Consider the following 17,832-nt stretch of genomic DNA (forward strand, 5'->3'; position numbering starts at 1 on the left):
CGTAACAGAGAGCTGCGATTGGGCGGAACGGGGCGGGAGGAGGGGCTGCGGGCCCGGGGCGGGCAGGGTTGGTTGCGCGGCGCGGCGGCGGGTCGGGCGCTGTGAGGGGAGGCAGGAAAATGGCGCTGACGCAGGGGACGAAGCGCAAAGTCTGCTACTACTACGATGGTGAGGAGTTGCGGGCACCCGCCGGGGCGCGGGGGAGCCGTCCTGGGGTGGGAGGGAGTGGGGGGCTGAGGGGGGCATCGGGGACGGAGGAGGCGGGGTTGAGAGGCGAGAGGAGAAGGGGGAGGAAATGGAGATTACGGGGGGCGGAGGTGAGGGGTCACTGAGGGGGTCATGGCGGTCACTGGGGAGGCGAGTGGGGTTGTCTGTGGGGGTCACTGAGGGAGGATGGGGGTGCTGGGGATGGGATGAGAGGTTGGGAATGGGGGATCATTGGAGGGCAGGGAAGTGGGGCGGGTTAAATGTTGTGGGGGATCACTGGGGGCACTGATGGACAGGGGCAATCAGGACCTGGGGGTCAAGGATTATGTGGGGTTTTTAATGGGGTTGAGGGGCATAGGAAGTACATGGGGGGTATGGCAGGGATGAGGGGAGCACTGGAGAGGAGAATGGGAAGAGTGGGGGAGGATCAGGGGGGTGAAATGGGAGGGGAATTTGGAAATCTGAGTATTTGGGAGATGGGAAAGCCTGGGAAGGGTCCGGGGTGCTGAGAGGGGTACTACGCCAGGAGAGGCTCGGAATGCTGAGAGGAGAAGGATTTTGGGGGAGCGCTGGAGGAGGTGCTGGGTCTCTGAGGAGGAAGAGTCACTCCCGGGATAGCGTTTTGGTGTCAGGAGGGAACAAAAAGGCTCCGGGAGCCAGGGTGGCTGCGTGGCTGTTTGCACGGAGCTCCTGTCCAGCAGCATCCTTCACTTCTGGCTCTGGATTGTGGATTTGTGGAGTGGCTCCTTTTGGTTCTGCCTCTGGGGCTGCTTCTCTGTACAGGAGGGAAGGGACAAATCCCAAATCCCTCACTGGGTGTCCTGTGGGGGAGAAATCCCACTCCTGGCCCTCTCCCTTTCTCTTTAAAGGGCTGACTTGGTGCCCTGGCTCATTTTTTACAGGCTCTCTGCTCACCTTGTGTGAGAGGTGTTGTGCAATTCTCTGTTCCACCACGGTTTTGTAGCCTGAAATCCAATAAAAACTAGTTCTTGCTACTTTTTCCCCTCTCAAAGGATGTTCCCAGTGCTGGAGGCTCTTCCAAATCGTGTGCTGAGGGGTTTTGTTCCCTCTAAAAATGTGAAGGTTTTTTTCCTCAAATATGAGGTTTTCAGCCCTGCTGGGTTATAATTTCTAAAGGCACTAAATTATATCTGAAATATGAAATAAGCAGTTGTTTTGTTTGAAATGCTGCTGCCCTGCAGGTCTTTTTGCTGCACAGGAATTTCACAGAATTTGGGTTTCATACTCTGTGGTAAGGTTTTAGTGCCTTTTTTTAAATTTATTTTTTTTCCTCACTGTTCTTTTCTGAGCAGCTCTCGAACATCCACAGCTGAAGGGGTAAAAAAGCTGCTTTCACTGAGAGGAAATAAATAATTTGTTTATTCCAGCCTTTTTATTTTCCATGCTGGGAGGTTGAAGCAGCCCAACCTGACTTGGGAATTCCCTGAATTTCGTGAGGATGGTATCCAAAGGGTCTTTTTGGAACCCTGAGGGGCTGTGGAAAGATTTGGATGGAATTTCTTCCTTCGAAGCTCCCCGTGGAGGGATTTGTTTAACCCCAGCAGAGCCTGCTAAGTTCGCGCTCCTTAATCTGCTCTGATGCCCAGGAGCAGCTGAGCTCATCCATGGGATCCACAGGGCTTGGGATATGCTCAGCACAGGGAACAGGAGCTCAGGGTTGGCCCAGGCCATTCTCCTGGACAGCTGAAGGTGATTTTTTAAAAAGCTTCACGGAGTTCTGTGCTTGTATTTTCTAGGCAGAGTCTCAAATATCACTTCCAAGTTCCCCAAATCTTGATTTAGACAGTAAAATACATCCCTAAAATCTGTCAGGTTGGTTGCCTCAGGAAAACAGCAGAATGGATTTCTAAAATTTCAGGAAATGGAATTATTTTCAGTGAAAAAAAAAAAAATTGACCTGAAAAAAAATCCATTTCCTGAAAGAACATTCCCCCAGAGCTCCACAGACAGGTAAATTCCAGCAGCAGACTTGCCTGGATGTGGGATTTGCACCTCTGGCATCTCCTTTTCCTGCCTGAAAGTAGATCCATGTGCTCAGGAAGAAAAAAACTGCTTCTGCTGGAGGTGGAGATGAAATATTAATTCTCCCATCTGAGTCACCGGCCAGACCGGATTGGATCTCCTGCTTCCCAAAAGGATCAGGAGTTGTTCAACCCCAGGAACAACTTGGTCTGGTTTTGGTCTGGAAAATGAGGCTTGGGAGAGGTTTCAGCTCCCTGCAGCCAAATCAGGGCAGCAGGCACAAATCTGAAAGTGAAATTCCTGTAAATTTCAGGGAAATGAGTTCCCCCTGGGAAAGGAGGTGGAGTGAAAACCCCAGTGAGCAGTGAAGTGTGAGCTCAGTTTGGAGGAGAAAATCCACCTGGGGAGGAGTGACTTTGTTCCCCCTGGTCCCATGAAATAATTCCTGAGGGGTGGCTGGAAAGGCCTGGGAGTCCTCAGGAGGATTTCAAGGAATAAAAAAGTGGTGAGAACAAGTGTGGAGCTGTAAAAGCAGAGCTGGGTGGTGTTTGCTGAGTTCAGAGTTCCCTGGATCCCGTTTCCCTTGGGTAAACGGGAGGAAAGTGAGGCAGAGGCTGGGTGTTCCTGGGCTGAGTCACTGTCTGAGCCAGGATTAACTCCTGTGGCCCCTGGGGATCCTGCTCCCATCACTCCCTGGAACCTGCGACACATTCCTGGCACTCTCCTGAGCTCCTCTGGCCCAAAAAGCCCTAGAGATTCTTCCTCTGTGCTGACAGAACCATGGGGTGCTTTGCGTTGGAAGATGATCTAGCTCAAATGACCCAATTCCAGTCCCTGTGATCCAATCCCAATGACCAAATCCCAGCCCCAATGATCCAATCCCAATGATCTGATCCAGCCCCAATCAATAATCCAATTCCAGCCCAAATGATCTGATCCCAGCTGATTCATTTCCAGCCCCGTGATCCAATCCCAGCCCCAATGATTCAATCCCAGCCCCAGTGATCCATTTCCAGCCCCTTCCCAAGGGCAGGGACACTTCCACTGGTGCCATTCCAAATTCCCTGCCTCAACTCCCACACTTCTGTCTTCTTTGAATCCATGGATATCCCTGTGCTGGGAAAAAGTGCTGGCACTTTTCACCTCCCACTGCTGGTGGAGAAATCAATCCCAGAGGAGCTGGGCTGGGATTCCCTCTGCAGGGATTCATGAGAAACTCGTTTTCTGCTTCCAGGGGATGTTGGGAATTATTATTATGGCCAAGGACATCCCATGAAACCCCACAGGATCCGCATGACCCACAACCTGCTGCTTAACTATGGGCTCTACAGGAAGATGGAGATATATGTGAGTGTGGGGCTGCTCATTTATAGATGTTATAATTCATGTTTCAGGCTTTTAATTGTGGAGCTTTTCTCTGAGAGGAAAGGCATAAACCCCAATCAGTTGTGTTGATATAATTCTGGTTTCTTCTCAGTGTTGAAGTGAGGGGTTCTGTGCTTCAGAGGGGCTTTGGAGACTGCAAAACTGGTTTTTATCTTTGAAATTAAATATATTTCCACATCTGTATATGTAACACTCACCAGCAGCACCATCCTCGCCTTTCAGATTCAGTTTTTAGTATTTAACACTGCTGGTTTGATAGTTTCCACAGCTCCTGGGGGTGAAATCCGGGACTGGAGATGAGAATTAGGGAGGGGAGATGAATCCCAGAGCAATCCTTGCTGTGTTGGTGTCCTTGCAGCGTCCTCACAAGGCTAATGCAGAGGAGATGACCAAGTACCACAGCGATGATTACATCAAATTCCTGAGGTCCATCCGCCCTGACAACATGTCTGAGTACAGCAAACAGATGCAAAGATGTGAGTGATGCTGCAGCTGAAAATCTCTGAGTGATGCTGAAATCTGAAAATCTGGGAATCTCCAGGAGTTTATCCCAAACTTCTTTCAGTTGGAAATCCCCTGACTTTGCTTTTCATCCCAGCCCAGCTCCAGAAATTTATTCCAAACTTCTATTAATTGTCATCTTCCTGACTTTGCTTTTGAGGGGTTTTTGGGTTTTTTTCCCTGGTGAATAAAGCATTTTAAAATCCAGGTCCCTCTCTGAAGCTAAAGGAGCTGAGGGAAATCCTTTGGCCTGGTTGTATTTTGGGGTGGGTTTTTTTTGTTGTCTAAATTCCCTTCCTGGCTTGGAGATGACAGAACTACTCCATTTCTGGTCTGTGTGGGATTTGTGTTAATGCTCATCTTCAACCAGAAGAGTTTGGGCATTTAAAACCAGCAAATTAAAAAACCCCAACTCCTCAATTCTACCCCAAATAAAAACCCAACTCCTCAATTCCACCCCAAATCTAAAGGATTTTCAGGGCAGTGGCAACTTGGAAATGGGGCAGGTTTGAGATTAACTTATAAAATATATAAAATTATAAAATCAATTAACCTGTAAAATCATCAATACCTGATGATTTTATAGGTTAATTGTGAGCTGATGTCTTTTTCCAACCTTTCCAATCCATGGAAAAGCTCTTTAATGGTACAAAAAGCCTTGGATTTGGGTCTCAGCCACTCTGAACTGATTTTTTTTTTGGCAAAGTAGATTTCTAACAAGTCCAGGCAACCAGTGGGAAAAGCTCAAGCTTCGTTTAAACAACATTTTCCTCTTGGAAACCCCCTGTGAGCTGAAGGGGACAGATCTTTCTGCACAAGGTTCATGATTAATACACACTGAAAACCTCCCCTCAGTCCATGATACTCTTTAATCCACCAAATGACATCTAGGAAAAGTGCATTTTTTACCCAAACTGACCTGTTTACCCCTGGAGCAGCCACAGCTCATGAACACTCGGCTCTCTCTGGTGTTTTCTGCACTGTGTTTTATGCCTGAAAAAGCCAAAAAAAATGAAAATTCAACATGCAGAAGACAGAGCTTTTCTTCAACAAAACCTGCTGGAAAGGCAATGAGCAGTCTCTTCATTCCATTTTTTGCATGCCAGGCTTGGGTAGAGTAAATCAAAGGGCCTGGAGTTTAATTTCTTGTAATGAGCAACTAGTTTTTATTAGTGGAATTAATTACAGTAAAAAATGATTCCAGTTGTGCTGAGGACCCAAAACTGTGTGATTTGAAGCTAAAGGCTTTTGCAAAATGTCAGCCACACATTGCCATTTTATTGTCTGATCACAGCATTTCAACACTTTTAGCCCCTTTCCAAATCCAGGTGGTGGTGTAAGATTTGGGTTTTATTTCTGCTTTTATTTTAATGGTTCTTTTCCATTCTCTTCCAGTTAATGTTGGGGAGGACTGCCCTGTGTTTGATGGGCTCTTTGAATTCTGTCAGCTCTCTGCTGGAGGCTCTGTTGGTAAGATCGCAAATCCTGTGTGGTTTTTATTGTGTTCTGTGAATTTATTGCTGGTTTAATAATTAAATCCAGATTTCTCCAAGCTTTGCCTGTTGAATCCTTTTCTATTTGGGTCACCTCAGTGAAGGTGTGAATGGCTCTGGAACATCACCAGTGACAGAGTTAAAACCAATAACTAAATAAAATATAATAATAATAATAATAAACAATATATAAAACATCAATCTGAATTAAAAAAAAATCAACCTGAATTTTACATTCAAGTAAAATTTGTAAAAGTCTCACAACCTGCAAAGGAAAAACCAGAGGTGACTTAACTGCTGCTTTTAAAAAGCCACCAACTCTGGACATGAGGCAAAGCAGAAACTGAAAGGTTTGAGAGCTGGAACATTGAAATTGTTTTTTATTTTTCTCACAATTCACAGGAAAGCACAGCCTGAGAGCTTTGTGGCTGCTGCTGCCACAATGACACCTCCAGTCTGTATTTCCTGTGCCAGCAGCACCCCAGCACTGAGTGCAGCAGTTTTTGAAGCAGCTCTGTGCTCTCTCTGCTCTCAGGGCTGGAGAATTCCACAGGATTTATAATTTATTGGGATCCTGGGAGATTCCAGAACGTGCAGAAAGTTGATGGAAGGGGCTGGGGGAGGAGAACTCCCCTTGCCTGGATGCATTTTCACTCGATGACCTGAATATATCTCAAATAAAACCTTGATTTGATGTTCAGGGCTCTGAAAAATCCAGATTTTCTCCATTGTGAGCTCAGCTGGGTGCTGGGGACTGCTTTGTGATTTTTGTGCTCTGAGGCAAAAGTGGGAAGGGATGAGAAGCAATTCCCATTTGCTTTTTGGGGACACCTAGAACCAAACCCTTGAGCTGGAGCTTTGTGAAGCCCCCAAAAACTCCAGGGAGGGCCTGGAACTTCACCTCAGGCTCTATCAGAGAGGTTTTCACTCCTGATTTAAACCCTCTGTGCTCTCCTTCCCCAGCCAGTGCTGTGAAGCTAAACAAGCAGCAGACAGACATTGCAGTGAACTGGGCAGGAGGTCTCCACCATGCCAAGAAGTCAGAAGCTTCTGGGTTCTGCTACGTCAACGACATCGTGCTGGCCATCCTGGAACTCCTCAAGTATGGGCAGCACCACTGGCCTCTCCTCCTCACTGCTTTTTCTCAGTGGTTTTATTTTATTCCCTCGTTGTTTTGGGATTATTTTATTTTATTTTGTTTTATTTTATTTTATTCCCTATTTTTGGGGCATACTTTATTTTATCTTATTCCTTAATTTTAGGGGGATATTTTATTTTATTTTATTTCCTATTCTGTTCCCTATTTTGGAGGGATATTTATTTTATTCTCTATTTTTTGGGATATTTTAGTTTATTTTATGCTGTTGCCTATTTTTTGGGGATATTTTATTTTATTTATTTTTATTTATTTTATATTTTAATGCCCTGATTTTTTGGGCTCTCTCCCAACATGGATTTGTCCAGCAGGAGGCAGAGAATTTTTGGAGCTTTTTGGATGTTACTTTTTTTTTTTTTCCTTGCTGCTCTTTGTCCCTCCTCTCTGCCACCCACCTGTGGCTGTGTGACAGCTCCTGGCTCCAGGCAAACCTCACTGGGGGAGGCTTGGGCATAAAAATGTGCATAAAAATGCACTTTATTGGCTGAATCTGACCAAACTGAGCTGAATCTGAAACAAACTCAGCAGCGAAAGTCACTTATTATCTGTCCCTTCTCTGCAGCTCCTTCCCCTGTAAATCCTGGCCTGAATTCCATGCTCTCTTCCCAGTCCCCTCTGCTCTGGAGGCAGTTTTTCCTTGGAATAAATGCAATATTCTGATTTTTTTCCCAGATACCACCAGCGGGTGCTGTACATTGACATCGACATCCACCACGGGGATGGGGTGGAGGAGGCTTTTTACACCACAGACCGAGTCATGACCGTGTCCTTCCACAAATATGGAGAGTATTTCCCAGGAACTGGGGACCTGAGGGTGAGAGCCACAAAATTCCCAGGAAATTTGGGGTTATTTCCAGATTTCCTGGCTGTTCCTGCTCAGTGTGACATCAATTTTCTGAGGGTAGAGATGTGCATGTCCCTGATGATTTATTAACGCCAAATATTTCCTTTCATTCTCTCTGGTGGGGTTGTGCTCACAAAGAAAATGACATTTTGGTCACCTTGCAGACCCAGCTTGGTGACACAAACTCTTTGGGTGAAGGTTTCAGATGGAGTGGATTTTTATTGGCATTTCCTCAGTTCTGGGTCACTCCAGGTGTCACCTGGTGACATTGCCAGAACTTCTGTTCTCAGGGGTGGAAGGGGTGGAATAAAATGTAAAAATTACATTTTATTACATAAAAAGTACATTTATTACATAAAATAGATAAATGTAATTAATAAATAAATGTAATAAATAAATTACATTTATTACATAAAAATAAGTAACCCTATACTTATTTTTATAGGAACTGTGGGGGGGTTTTTTGGATCTAAATCATCTTTCACTTGGGATTTGTATTTTTTTCAGCCCTGCCAAAAGCTTGGTGCTGCACCTTAAATGAAACAACAATTCTTAATAAACAATTTGGGTGTGAGAGTGATAAAAGAAATGTTTAATATGTATTATTTCAGAGTAGAATATTTTATTTTTAAGTGACTAAGTAGATTCAATGACCAGTCTGGCCAGCCCACATCACTGCTGTGCATCTCTGCAATAAATCATTAATAATTAATAATATTAATATCATTAAATATTTGCTCTGGCTTGGATTACACTGGACGCCAAGCTGCCTTTCCCAGTTTGGGAGGAGAATTTGGATTTCTGGTGAGCTCTGGGCTCCTCTTTCCCCCACAGGACATCGGGGCAGGCAAAGGGAAATATTACGCTGTCAATTACCCGCTGCGGGATGGCATTGATGATGAGTCCTACGAAGCTATTTTCAAGCCTGTAAGTGAAGCCTCCCCTGCTGAGGGATCCTCTGTGGGTCCCACTTCGTCCTCGAGGATGTTCTTTGAGGGGTTTTATTGAGGTTTTTTTCTGTGCCAGCACTCACCAAGAGCTCTGTTCCACCCCCGAACAATTAGGGTCTGTGCGAGACCTGCTGGGCGTGAGAGCCCCAGTGTTGACAGGGCAGCTGTGGGAGCACCGGGGGTGGCTTCATGTGCCTGGCTGTCACTGTGCTGCTGTGACAGTGGCCTATGGGCAGGGGGTGACAAGGCCTTTTGTTGTTTAGGTGATCTCCAAAGTGATGGAGACGTTCCAGCCCAGCGCCGTTGTCCTGCAGTGCGGCTCCGATTCCCTGTCTGGGGACAGGCTGGGCTGCTTCAACCTCACCATCAAAGGTAGGGGCTGGGCTGCCACAGGCACAGCAGGACATTCCATGGAATTTATGCCATGAGTGTGACTCTTTTTTGGCCCTGCAGGCCATGCCAAGTGCGTGGAGTTTGTGAAGAGCTTTAACCTGCCCATGCTGATGCTTGGAGGAGGGGGGTACACGATCCGTAACGTGGCCCGGTGCTGGACCTACGAGACTGCTGTGGCTTTGGACACTGAGATTCCCAATGGTAATTCCCCCCTGGAGCCCTGAAACAGGATTTAGCATCAGTGATCATCCCCTGAGAGCTCGGGGAAATGGTGCTGCTGGGCTTCTGTTACCTCTGCATGATCCCTTGTGGATGCATTAAGTGCTGGAGCTCTCCTGCTGATAATTTGGTCTTAATTATCATTAATTATCCCTCCAGAACTTCCATACAACGACTACTTTGAGTACTTTGGACCAGACTTCAAGCTCCACATCAGCCCCTCCAACATGACCAACCAGAACACCAATGAATACCTGGAGAAAATCAAGTGAGTGTTGAAGGAATGACCTTCACCATGGGGACTGGTGGCCTTGGGTGACCCCTGGTAACAAAGTGTCCTTCCCTCGCTGGCTCTAGGCAGCGACTCTTTGAGAACCTGCGGATGCTCCCTCATGCTCCTGGGGTCCAGATGCAGCCAATCCCTGAGGATGCTGTCCAGGAGGACAGTGGGGATGATGAGGAGGATGATCCTGAAAAACGCATTTCCAGTAGGTGCTGGGAATTGAACCGTGCTGGGGATTCTGCTGGGAAAAGCCCAAAGCTGAGCAGGATCCATGAGCTCTTCATGAGGAGGATGTTTGGTTTAGATCTAGTTCTGACTCCAGCATTTAGGTTTGTGGGGACATCCAGAGTCAAACCCTTGGGCTGGAACTTTGTGGAGCCCCCAAAAATTCCAGGGAGGGGCTGGAGCTTCACCTCAGGCTCTGTCTCAGATTTTCTCTCTGATTTGAATCCATTCCCACCTCCCTGCTGGATTTTTGCAGGACAAAGCACTGCAGGATCCCTCCTGCGAGCTGTTTTCCATAATGGGAAAAACTTTCGATTTTAAAGGGAGAATTCCAACAGTTGCTGAGTGCTGGGACAGAATCCTGGGTGTGATCCCACCAGTGGAAAACTGAGTTTTCTATCCAGCTTGGCCTTTGGGATCTGGCAGACAGATTTGGCGCTGGGAGGCTGGTTCTAAACCTGCTGTCAGGTCTAGACATCCCCCTGTGTCTAATCCAAGCTGTCCATGTGATGATCTTGGAGCAGTTGGGAAGGGATGAGTTCAAAGATGCGGCAGGTACCAAAAAAAAAAAAGTGGTTTTATCATGGCCTAATCCTGCTTTATGTGAGTTCCACTCAGAGATTTAATGCTGGGAGCCTCCTGAGTTGGAAAATCTGCTCAGCCAAGCTCTGTCCTCTCCCTTCTCAGTCCGAAATTCCAACAAGAGGATCTCCTGTGATGAGGAATTCTCTGACTCCGAGGATGAGGGTGAGGGTGGACGCAAAAATGTCGCCAACTTCAAGAAAGCCAAACGTGTGAAAGCAGAGGAGGAGAAGGAGGAAGAGGAGAAGAAAGGTAAGCAGCAGGGCTGGAACTTCCTGGAATTCTGCCTGGAATTCTCCTATCCTCCTGCATTGCTCTGCGTCTTTCAATTTTTTTTTTTTTTTAAATTTTTTTCCCCCCAGATGAGAAGGAAGAGGATAAAGCAAAAGAGGAAAAAGCAGCAGCAGCAGCAACAGCAGCAGCAGAACAACCCAAAGGGTAAGCCTGGCTCAGGAAGGTTTGGGAGGGGGTTGAGGGGCTGATGTGATAGTTTGGGTGGGTTTTTCACAGGTTCCTCATTGGAAGAAGCTTACAGGTTTTGAGAGGGCTGAAAAATAAAACCACTGCTCTTTCCTTCAACAATATATTAAACTTTAGCTGAAAATGAACCAGATAAGCAACGTTTTTAAGCCTTGCTGTTAGATCCAAACCCAAATCCTTGATTTTAGCCAAATCGTTTTTTTTTTTTTTTTTTTTTTGCTTCCTCAGGGTGAAGGAAGAGACAAAATCCACCTGAGTTGGCTGCAGCTGGCCTGGTGTTGTCGTAGGTTTAGCTCCTGGGTTGCCTCCTCCCCACAGGATTTCTATTTTATATATGTTTTTCTGTATATATTTCTATATAATTGTATAAATGACTGGAGAACTGTAAATTATTCCTTGCTGCACTCCACTGGGAGCAGGCAGGGGAGGATTCTGCTGAGCAGCCCAGGCTTGGTGACCTGGGGGGAATTTCATTCTTTGCCTTCCACTGCCCCTCCTTGGTGTGGCTTTAAAAACAAAAACACACAAAAAAATCACTTCCTCCCCTTGGCTCTCTCCTATGAAATAACCTTGGAAAAGAATAATTTAAGTAGAAGTAGTGTCTGCTTTTCAGGTTAAGTAGAAAGATGGCCATCAATTCTTGGTTTTCCTTGAATTTTTTTTTTTTTTTTTTTTTTTTTTTTTTTTTTTTTTGGGGTGTTGGTTTTTAAAGGGAGAATTCCCAAATGAGGCCTGGGACAGACCTTTGTGGTCTTCAGCTGAACTGCACCACGACAAAACAAAAACAAAACCAACAAAAACCTGCAAGCTGGTGCCACTTCTCAGGGTCAAAATTGTGCAGTTCTTGAGTAGAGTTGGCTCCTCCCTGCAGCAAACTTGCGGAAAGAGATGAAGCAGCTGAAAAAAAAAAAAACACCTGGAAAATCCTTTTTTTTTTCCTTAATTTTTTTTTTTTTTTTTAATGAATCAGCCCCAGAGCCCAGATCTGGAAAATGTAAAATTAAAATCACCCTTAGGGGTGGTGGTTCAGTTTTCCAGGATCTCCTGGATCCAGGGAGTGTGGCAGCATTTGATGCACCTCGAGGGAGGGCAGGGATTGGATTTTTTACCTGATTTTTTAATGCCCCTCTCTGGGTGGGGAGAGAATTCCTCCCCTTTGGCTTCACTTTTCTGCTGAAAAAAATCCCCTCAAAGCCAGCCCAGAGCCTGGCTGACAGCTTTTCTCGATGTGTGTCCCTAAAAAAACAAATTTTCCCTTATTTTTAAGTGAAGTTTTCCAGTTAAATTTCCCTCCTGAGGCCAGTAAATCCCAACCTTTTTATCCTGTTGCCTTCCTGAGGGAACAGCAGATGGGGCTCTGAGCGTTTTTCCAGCTCCTCTCCCTCCTCCTACACATCCTCACCCCCAGATCTCTTTTTGTGACCTTTTTTGCCTCTCCTTTTATACAGCTGAGCTTTTTTGGAGAGAGGGAAAAAAAAAAGGCAACTTTTTTGAGGAGGGGGAGAAATTCGGATTTTTTTTTAAATTTTAAAATTTTTTTCAGGCATTTCCCACTGGCTGCTCTCCTTTCTCAGGGGGATCCCTCTGGAATTCCAGAGGCTCTGCACCCTCCCACAGGAGCACTTGCTGAGGATTTCAACTCCAATAATGCTGCTAAAACTTTCACACAGGTTCTTTTTCAAAAGGTTTATTTTTTTAACTCTTTGTTCCCTCCCCCCTTTATTTTTTCTCCCCTCACCGTTGAGGTTTTTTTTAGTCTCTTTTGGGCTCCGAGTGAGGTTTTCACTCTGATTTTCAGTGTTTTTATGTGAAGCAAAAAGAGATCAGTGTAACTTTGTGTCTCTGGGGAATGGTGGGAGGGATTGGGAGGGGAAAATCTATTGTGGTTTTTTAAAGATGCGTTTATTTTGAATTTTCAAAACCTTTGTAATAAAACTGCTCCATTTCTATGGTTGGTGTGAGCCTGGCCTGCTTTTTTTTTTTGCTCAATTAATTCATTTTCAGAATTGGTCTTGGATCTAATGGAGATCCCAACAAAAAAAAAAAAAAAATAGAGGTGGAATTAGGGTTTGGGAAGAAAAATAAGGCATTCATTCACTTCTTATTTCAGGAATGTTGATTTAATTCCATCCACCAAAACATTTCATTTATTTATTTATCATACACCTGAAAAACTGCTTGAATCTCTTTTGTAAATAGTTATTTCCTTTGTAAATTTTTTTGGGTTTGTTTAGTTCCTTTTAATTTTTGTCCAAGTGTTTTTACAAAACAGCCTTGAGATTCTCCCGCTGTCTGAAAAAAAGAAATCAAAACGTGGTGGGTTTTACGGATTTGGGGGGGGGGGAGGAGGTGTTTGTTCACCTGGGGTGGTTTTATTCCCAAATTCCAGCTGGGTTCTCATCTCTGATCCTGGCTGCTTTTTGTGGTTGGAGTGGAGCAGTTTGGGAATAATAAAGTGATGGGAAGGAATGGACTGAATTCATCTTTGGGCTGAACTGAAGTGGTTTCATCCAGAATCCAAGAGGATGAAAACTCCTGAATTTAATTAGGAGGAGCTCCACTGTGGAGCTAAGTGTTGCTCACACCTGAAATGGCCACAAAACCCCAAATCTGCTCTTTTTGGTGCCAAAAAAAAGCATATTTGTGTGAGCTCAGCGGACTTGGGGTGCTGGAACAGCCCCGGGAAGTTCCATCCTCCCTCCCAACCATTAAATCCTCCCCTTTTTTTGAACAAAACCCCTGGAATTTGAATGGAATCACTATTGAATTCCCCCTTTGATGAGCCCTTCCCTTTTCCAAGAGTCCTAAAATGGCTGCCAGGCTGCAGCTCCACCAGATGCTCCCAAATCCCACTTTTCCTTCAAAAATGGGTCAAAAAACCCCAAATTTATCCCACCCCTCTGCTCAAAGAAATGAATCCCTTTGGGAAGCAGATCCCTGGTTTTGTTTTCCTTGCAGAAAACCTGGGATTTTTTGAATATACCCACCTACCTCAAGGATGCGCCTTGCCCTCGCCAGGGTGGCGCCTTGTTGGGGCAAACAATGGTTTGGGGGGTGGGGTGGGGTTATTTTATATTTTATTTTAATTTCTTTTTTTGCTCTTCTCCAGCCAAAACCACAGCGAGAGCAGGTGCTGGGAAAATGGGAGCACAAGGCCATGAAATGGAGGAGCTGCAGGGATTTCTTTGGGATAAACCACCCTGAGATCCCGGTGACAGGAGCAGCTTCCAGGGTTCTGCTCCTTCCTCCTCCCTCGGGAAAAAAAACCATCCCGGAGCCCAGTGCAGGTGACAGGAGCAGGGATAGAGGTTCCATTGTCGCCTCTTTTTTTTTTCCCCCTTTGTTCAGGAAATCTTCGCTCCCAGCCCTCGCCTCTTTTGTGCTCCTTTCAGCCCACAGGAGCTAATCCCGCTTAAAAAAAAAAAAAAAAAACAAAAAAACACAAAAAAACAAAACAAAACAAAAAAAAAACCAACACACCACCCCCCACCTCCGATTTAAATTAAAAGAAACCAAGCTTCAAATGGGGGGGAATTTCTCCTCGTCCTGTGTAAAATCCCGAGGGTTTTTCCGCAATGAAGAAAAAAACCGAGACTGGGAAGAAAACAGGTCCGGAGCAGGCAGCTGAGCAGCGCTGGGGGGCTGGGGGTGGGAAAGTCCTTTGTGGCCGGGGCTCTGCATCTGCTGCCAGTCAATTAACGGCGAGCGCTGATTAAACGCAGCAGCTGTTGGGGCTAAATAAGCAACTGCCATCTCCCTCCGCTGGCATTGAGGACAAGAAGGACTCGAGCTCTCCCATAAAGGGGGTCACCATTTATTCCTTTCAAATATTACAGCTTTTGTTTGGTTTGGATGTGTTGTTGTTTTGGTTTTTTTTTTTTTCTTTTTTGGTTTTGATTTTTTTACAAGTTAGAAAATTGCAAATCAAGTGGGGTTTTTGTGGGGTTTTTTTGGTTGGTTTTTTGTTTGTTTTTTGTGGTGGTTTTTTTTTTCCATTAAAAAATTATTTACAGAGAGGAAAAAAAAAAAAAAAGAAACAATGTTGAGTTCACATTATACAGCTGGCCGGGCCCCCTCTCTCCACCCCACAACCATAAAAGTTATCCCTTAAAGCAGAATTAAACACAGCGGACTTACAAGCTTTATGGTTTTAAGCCAATAGAAGACATTATAAAAAACTAACCAGATTAGCTTTTTAAACCATCGATTTCTATATAAAAAGCACGAAAATACTTGAAATGAAAAGTCAGAACCAGGAATGTAAACTGAGAAGAAAGAAAGAAAAAAAAAAATCAAAAATTCCATTGAACAGTCAGTGGGACCGGGAGGAGAGGGGACAGTCTGGAGGCTGGAGAGATCCAGAGCAGGATTTGGGATCCGGGTTCTTACAAACTGTAAACTCCGGTGGTGTCCAGGACAAATCTTCCTCCCCAGGTTTTTTTTTTTTTTTTTTTTTTTTTTTTTTTTTTTTTTTTTTTTTGTTGTTTTTGTTGTTTTGTTATTTTTCCCAAGGAATTCAGCTCAAACTACTCCAAGTGGCGGTGGTGATGAGAATCCAAACCAGCTTTTTTTGTGTCTTTTTTGTTTTTTTTTTTTCGTTTCTACCAGGAACGAGGAGGGGAGAAGAGAGAGAGAAAAACAAACAAACAAACAAACAAACAAACAATCAAACAAAAAAACTGCAGGGGAGGGAGGAGAGGGATGTGCGGGGAGTGCTGTCAGTCCTAGAGGGGCCGGGGCGGTGTGGGCGAGTCCGTGGAGATCCGGGCCGGGCAGGGAGGGGACAGAGGGCGGCGTGAAAGTCCCCGGTGAGGAGAGGACGATGCCCCGAGCGTTTTTGTTTTGTTTTTTACTCTTCTTTCTGCTCCGTTGTGGGCTCCAACCCCGCGCTTTTCGAGGGCTCCTCGGGTTTGGCTGTGTCTCCGTGGCTCTCCCCTCCCTGCTGCTTCTCCTCCTCCTGGCTCCCCGCGGCTTCTCCTCCATCCTTGGGCTCAGCCCCTTCGCCGCCCTCCCCGGGGCCGCTCTGCTGCTCCTCCTCCTCGGGGGGAGCCGAAGGCTGCAGCCCCCCCGGCGGGGTCTCGGCGCTCTTGCCCTGCTGCTCCTCGGTGGGCGAGGAGCCGGAGGAGTCCCCAGCTTCCTTCTTGTTCTTGCGGAAGGAGATTCCGCTCAGCTTGAAGGATTTCTTGAACGAGAACTTCTTCTTCTTCTTGGGGGCGTCCTTAGGGGCAGGGGCTCCTTCGGGTTTGGGGTCGCCGCCGTCGCTGGTGGCGGCCGGGGCGGGCTCGATGGTGTCCGCGCCTCCCGCTTCGCCCTCGCTCTCCTCCTTGGGGGGTTCCGCCGAGCCGTTCCCGTTCTGGGGGGTCACCTCGATCCCCGCTTTGGGCGTCATGTCCCCGTTGTAGATCACATGGCCGTTCTCCTGAGGGGACAGCGCGTTAGGCACGGCCGGGACCCCGCGCCCCCTCCTAAAAAAAATCCCCCACAAAAGGCTCCAAACGGGGGGCACCGAGCACCGGGGGGGATCGAGGGGGGCACCACGGCGGAGAGAAGGGGGGGTTTGCAGCCAGTGGGAACGGGGAGCACCGGGCACAGAGCGGGGCTTCCCCCGAGGGCAGGGAGCGCACCGGAGGGTACCGAGCCACAAAAAGGGGGTGCAGCGGGGCTGGGTGGGGGTCTCACGGGGGGATACGGTCAGTGGGGGGGGGGGGGGGGCCAGCTCGCTACCACCGGGAGGCGCCCGCGCTCCACTCCCGGTACAGGGGCGCGGCGGCGGACGGGACCCGCCCGGTGCCGAGGTGGAAAGCCCGAGGCGCGGCGCGGGCGGTGCCGCATCTCCCGGTACCGGCAAGGCAGGAGAATCCCCTCGGGGCAGGAAGGATCCCCTGGGCTCCATCACCGCGCCCTCCCCACCTCGCCTTTGTCCGCGCTCCCGCCCCCCCTGGCGGGGCGCACGATGCCCCGCCGGTACGCCCCGGTACCCACCTGCCCGTTGGCCTTGGCGGTGTCGGGGTCTCCGCCCGCCGCCTTGGAGCCCTGGCTGCCCATGGTGCGGCACTTGGGGAGGTGCCGGCCCCGCCGCGGCGGCTGCGCTGGGCGGGAGTGGGGCGAGCCCCCCGCCGGCCGCTGATAAGGCGAGGGGCGGGGGCGGGACGGTGCGAGCCCGCCCCGGGGGCGGGGGGACCACGGTGTAGCCACCGCCCCGCCGGTACCGGGGGGGTTCTGGTGGCTGCCGAGCCCCCTCCCCGCCTGTGCGCCCGCCAAAGGTCGGGGCTGCCGAGGTGGGGTTGGGTGGGGGGAGATGGTGGGGGAACCTCCTTCTCTGGGTGGGGTTTCACGGCAGCTCTATCACCTTGGGGTGCTGCTAACTCCATCCCTGACAGTTTTGGGGTGTCCCTGCCTCCAACGCCATCACCTCGGGGTGCTGCTCCTCCCAGCCTCAACACCCCTGGGTGCCTCTGGCCCCATCACTAACACCCCAGCAGTGCCTGTGCCCCCAGCCCTGTCACTCTTGGAGTGCTGCTCACCCCGTCCCTGTCACCCCATGGTGCCATTTGGGCCTTTCCCATGCCCCCCAGGGCTGTCCTGGTGCAGGCAGCCTCAGTCCTGTCACCCCATGGTCCTGTCACCCCAGGCTGTCTCATCCTGGGGTTTTGCTCATTCCAGGGTCCTACTCATCCCAGCCCCATCATCCCTGGGGTGTCCTGCTGTGGGGACAGGACAGGCTGTGTCACATGTGTCACACCCTGGCTCCCTGCCTTGCTGAGCACCCTGGCACATGCTCAGGGAGGTTTTTCCCCTCTGGGTGTTCCTCGTCTCTGATTTCCCAGAAGAGGAGAATTGAGGAGAAAGGAAAATGGGAATAAACTGATGGATTACTGATGCTGGTGAGGGGCCTGGAGCATTCCTGCCAGGGATCCAGGGATCCAGCAATGCCAGTGGGGATTCGCCCCCTGCAGCACCCAGACACTGCTGCATTTCACTAGGGGCTCCCAAAATCTAGACCCTTCTATCCCAGCCCACCACCAACATTCCTCCAGGAAAACTCCCAAGCATCCTATCCTCTGGAGTTTTTCCAGGCATGCTGCTCCAGAGCCACTGTGGGTGACAGAACCCCCTGTCCTCAGCACGAG

The 17,832-nt window shown here is 48.1% G+C and overlaps 2 protein-coding genes across 2 annotated transcripts; one reads left to right on the forward strand and one right to left on the reverse strand.

The window, feature by feature from the left end:
- The first annotated feature begins 73 nt into the window (after positions 1-73).
- HDAC1 (histone deacetylase 1) lies at positions 74-15,001 on the forward strand. Its single transcript, XM_083879423.1, has 14 exons — positions 74-168; positions 3,425-3,537; positions 3,935-4,052; positions 5,473-5,547; positions 6,534-6,672; positions 7,399-7,540; positions 8,405-8,497; positions 8,784-8,892; positions 8,974-9,114; positions 9,292-9,400; positions 9,490-9,620; positions 10,328-10,474; positions 10,585-10,660; positions 10,931-15,001. Exons 1-14 carry the CDS (start codon positions 120-122, stop codon positions 10,956-10,958), a joined length of 1,470 nt encoding a protein of 489 aa, XP_083735549.1. The 5' UTR covers positions 74-119; the 3' UTR covers positions 10,959-15,001.
- Positions 15,002-15,236: 235 nt separating this feature from the next.
- MARCKSL1 (MARCKS like 1) lies at positions 15,237-16,788 on the reverse strand. Its single transcript, XM_083879424.1, has 2 exons — positions 16,685-16,788; positions 15,237-16,121 (listed from the first exon to the last, which is right to left on the reverse strand). The coding sequence occupies exons 1-2, from the start codon at positions 16,745-16,747 to the stop codon at positions 15,552-15,554; spliced, it is 633 nt and encodes a 210-aa protein (XP_083735550.1). The 5' UTR covers positions 16,748-16,788; the 3' UTR covers positions 15,237-15,551.
- Positions 16,789-17,832: the final 1,044 nt, after the last annotated feature.

The sequence above is a fragment of the Zosterops lateralis genome (assembly GCF_965231275.1).
Source record: "Zosterops lateralis genome assembly, chromosome: 28".
NCBI lineage: Eukaryota > Metazoa > Chordata > Aves > Passeriformes > Zosteropidae > Zosterops > Zosterops lateralis.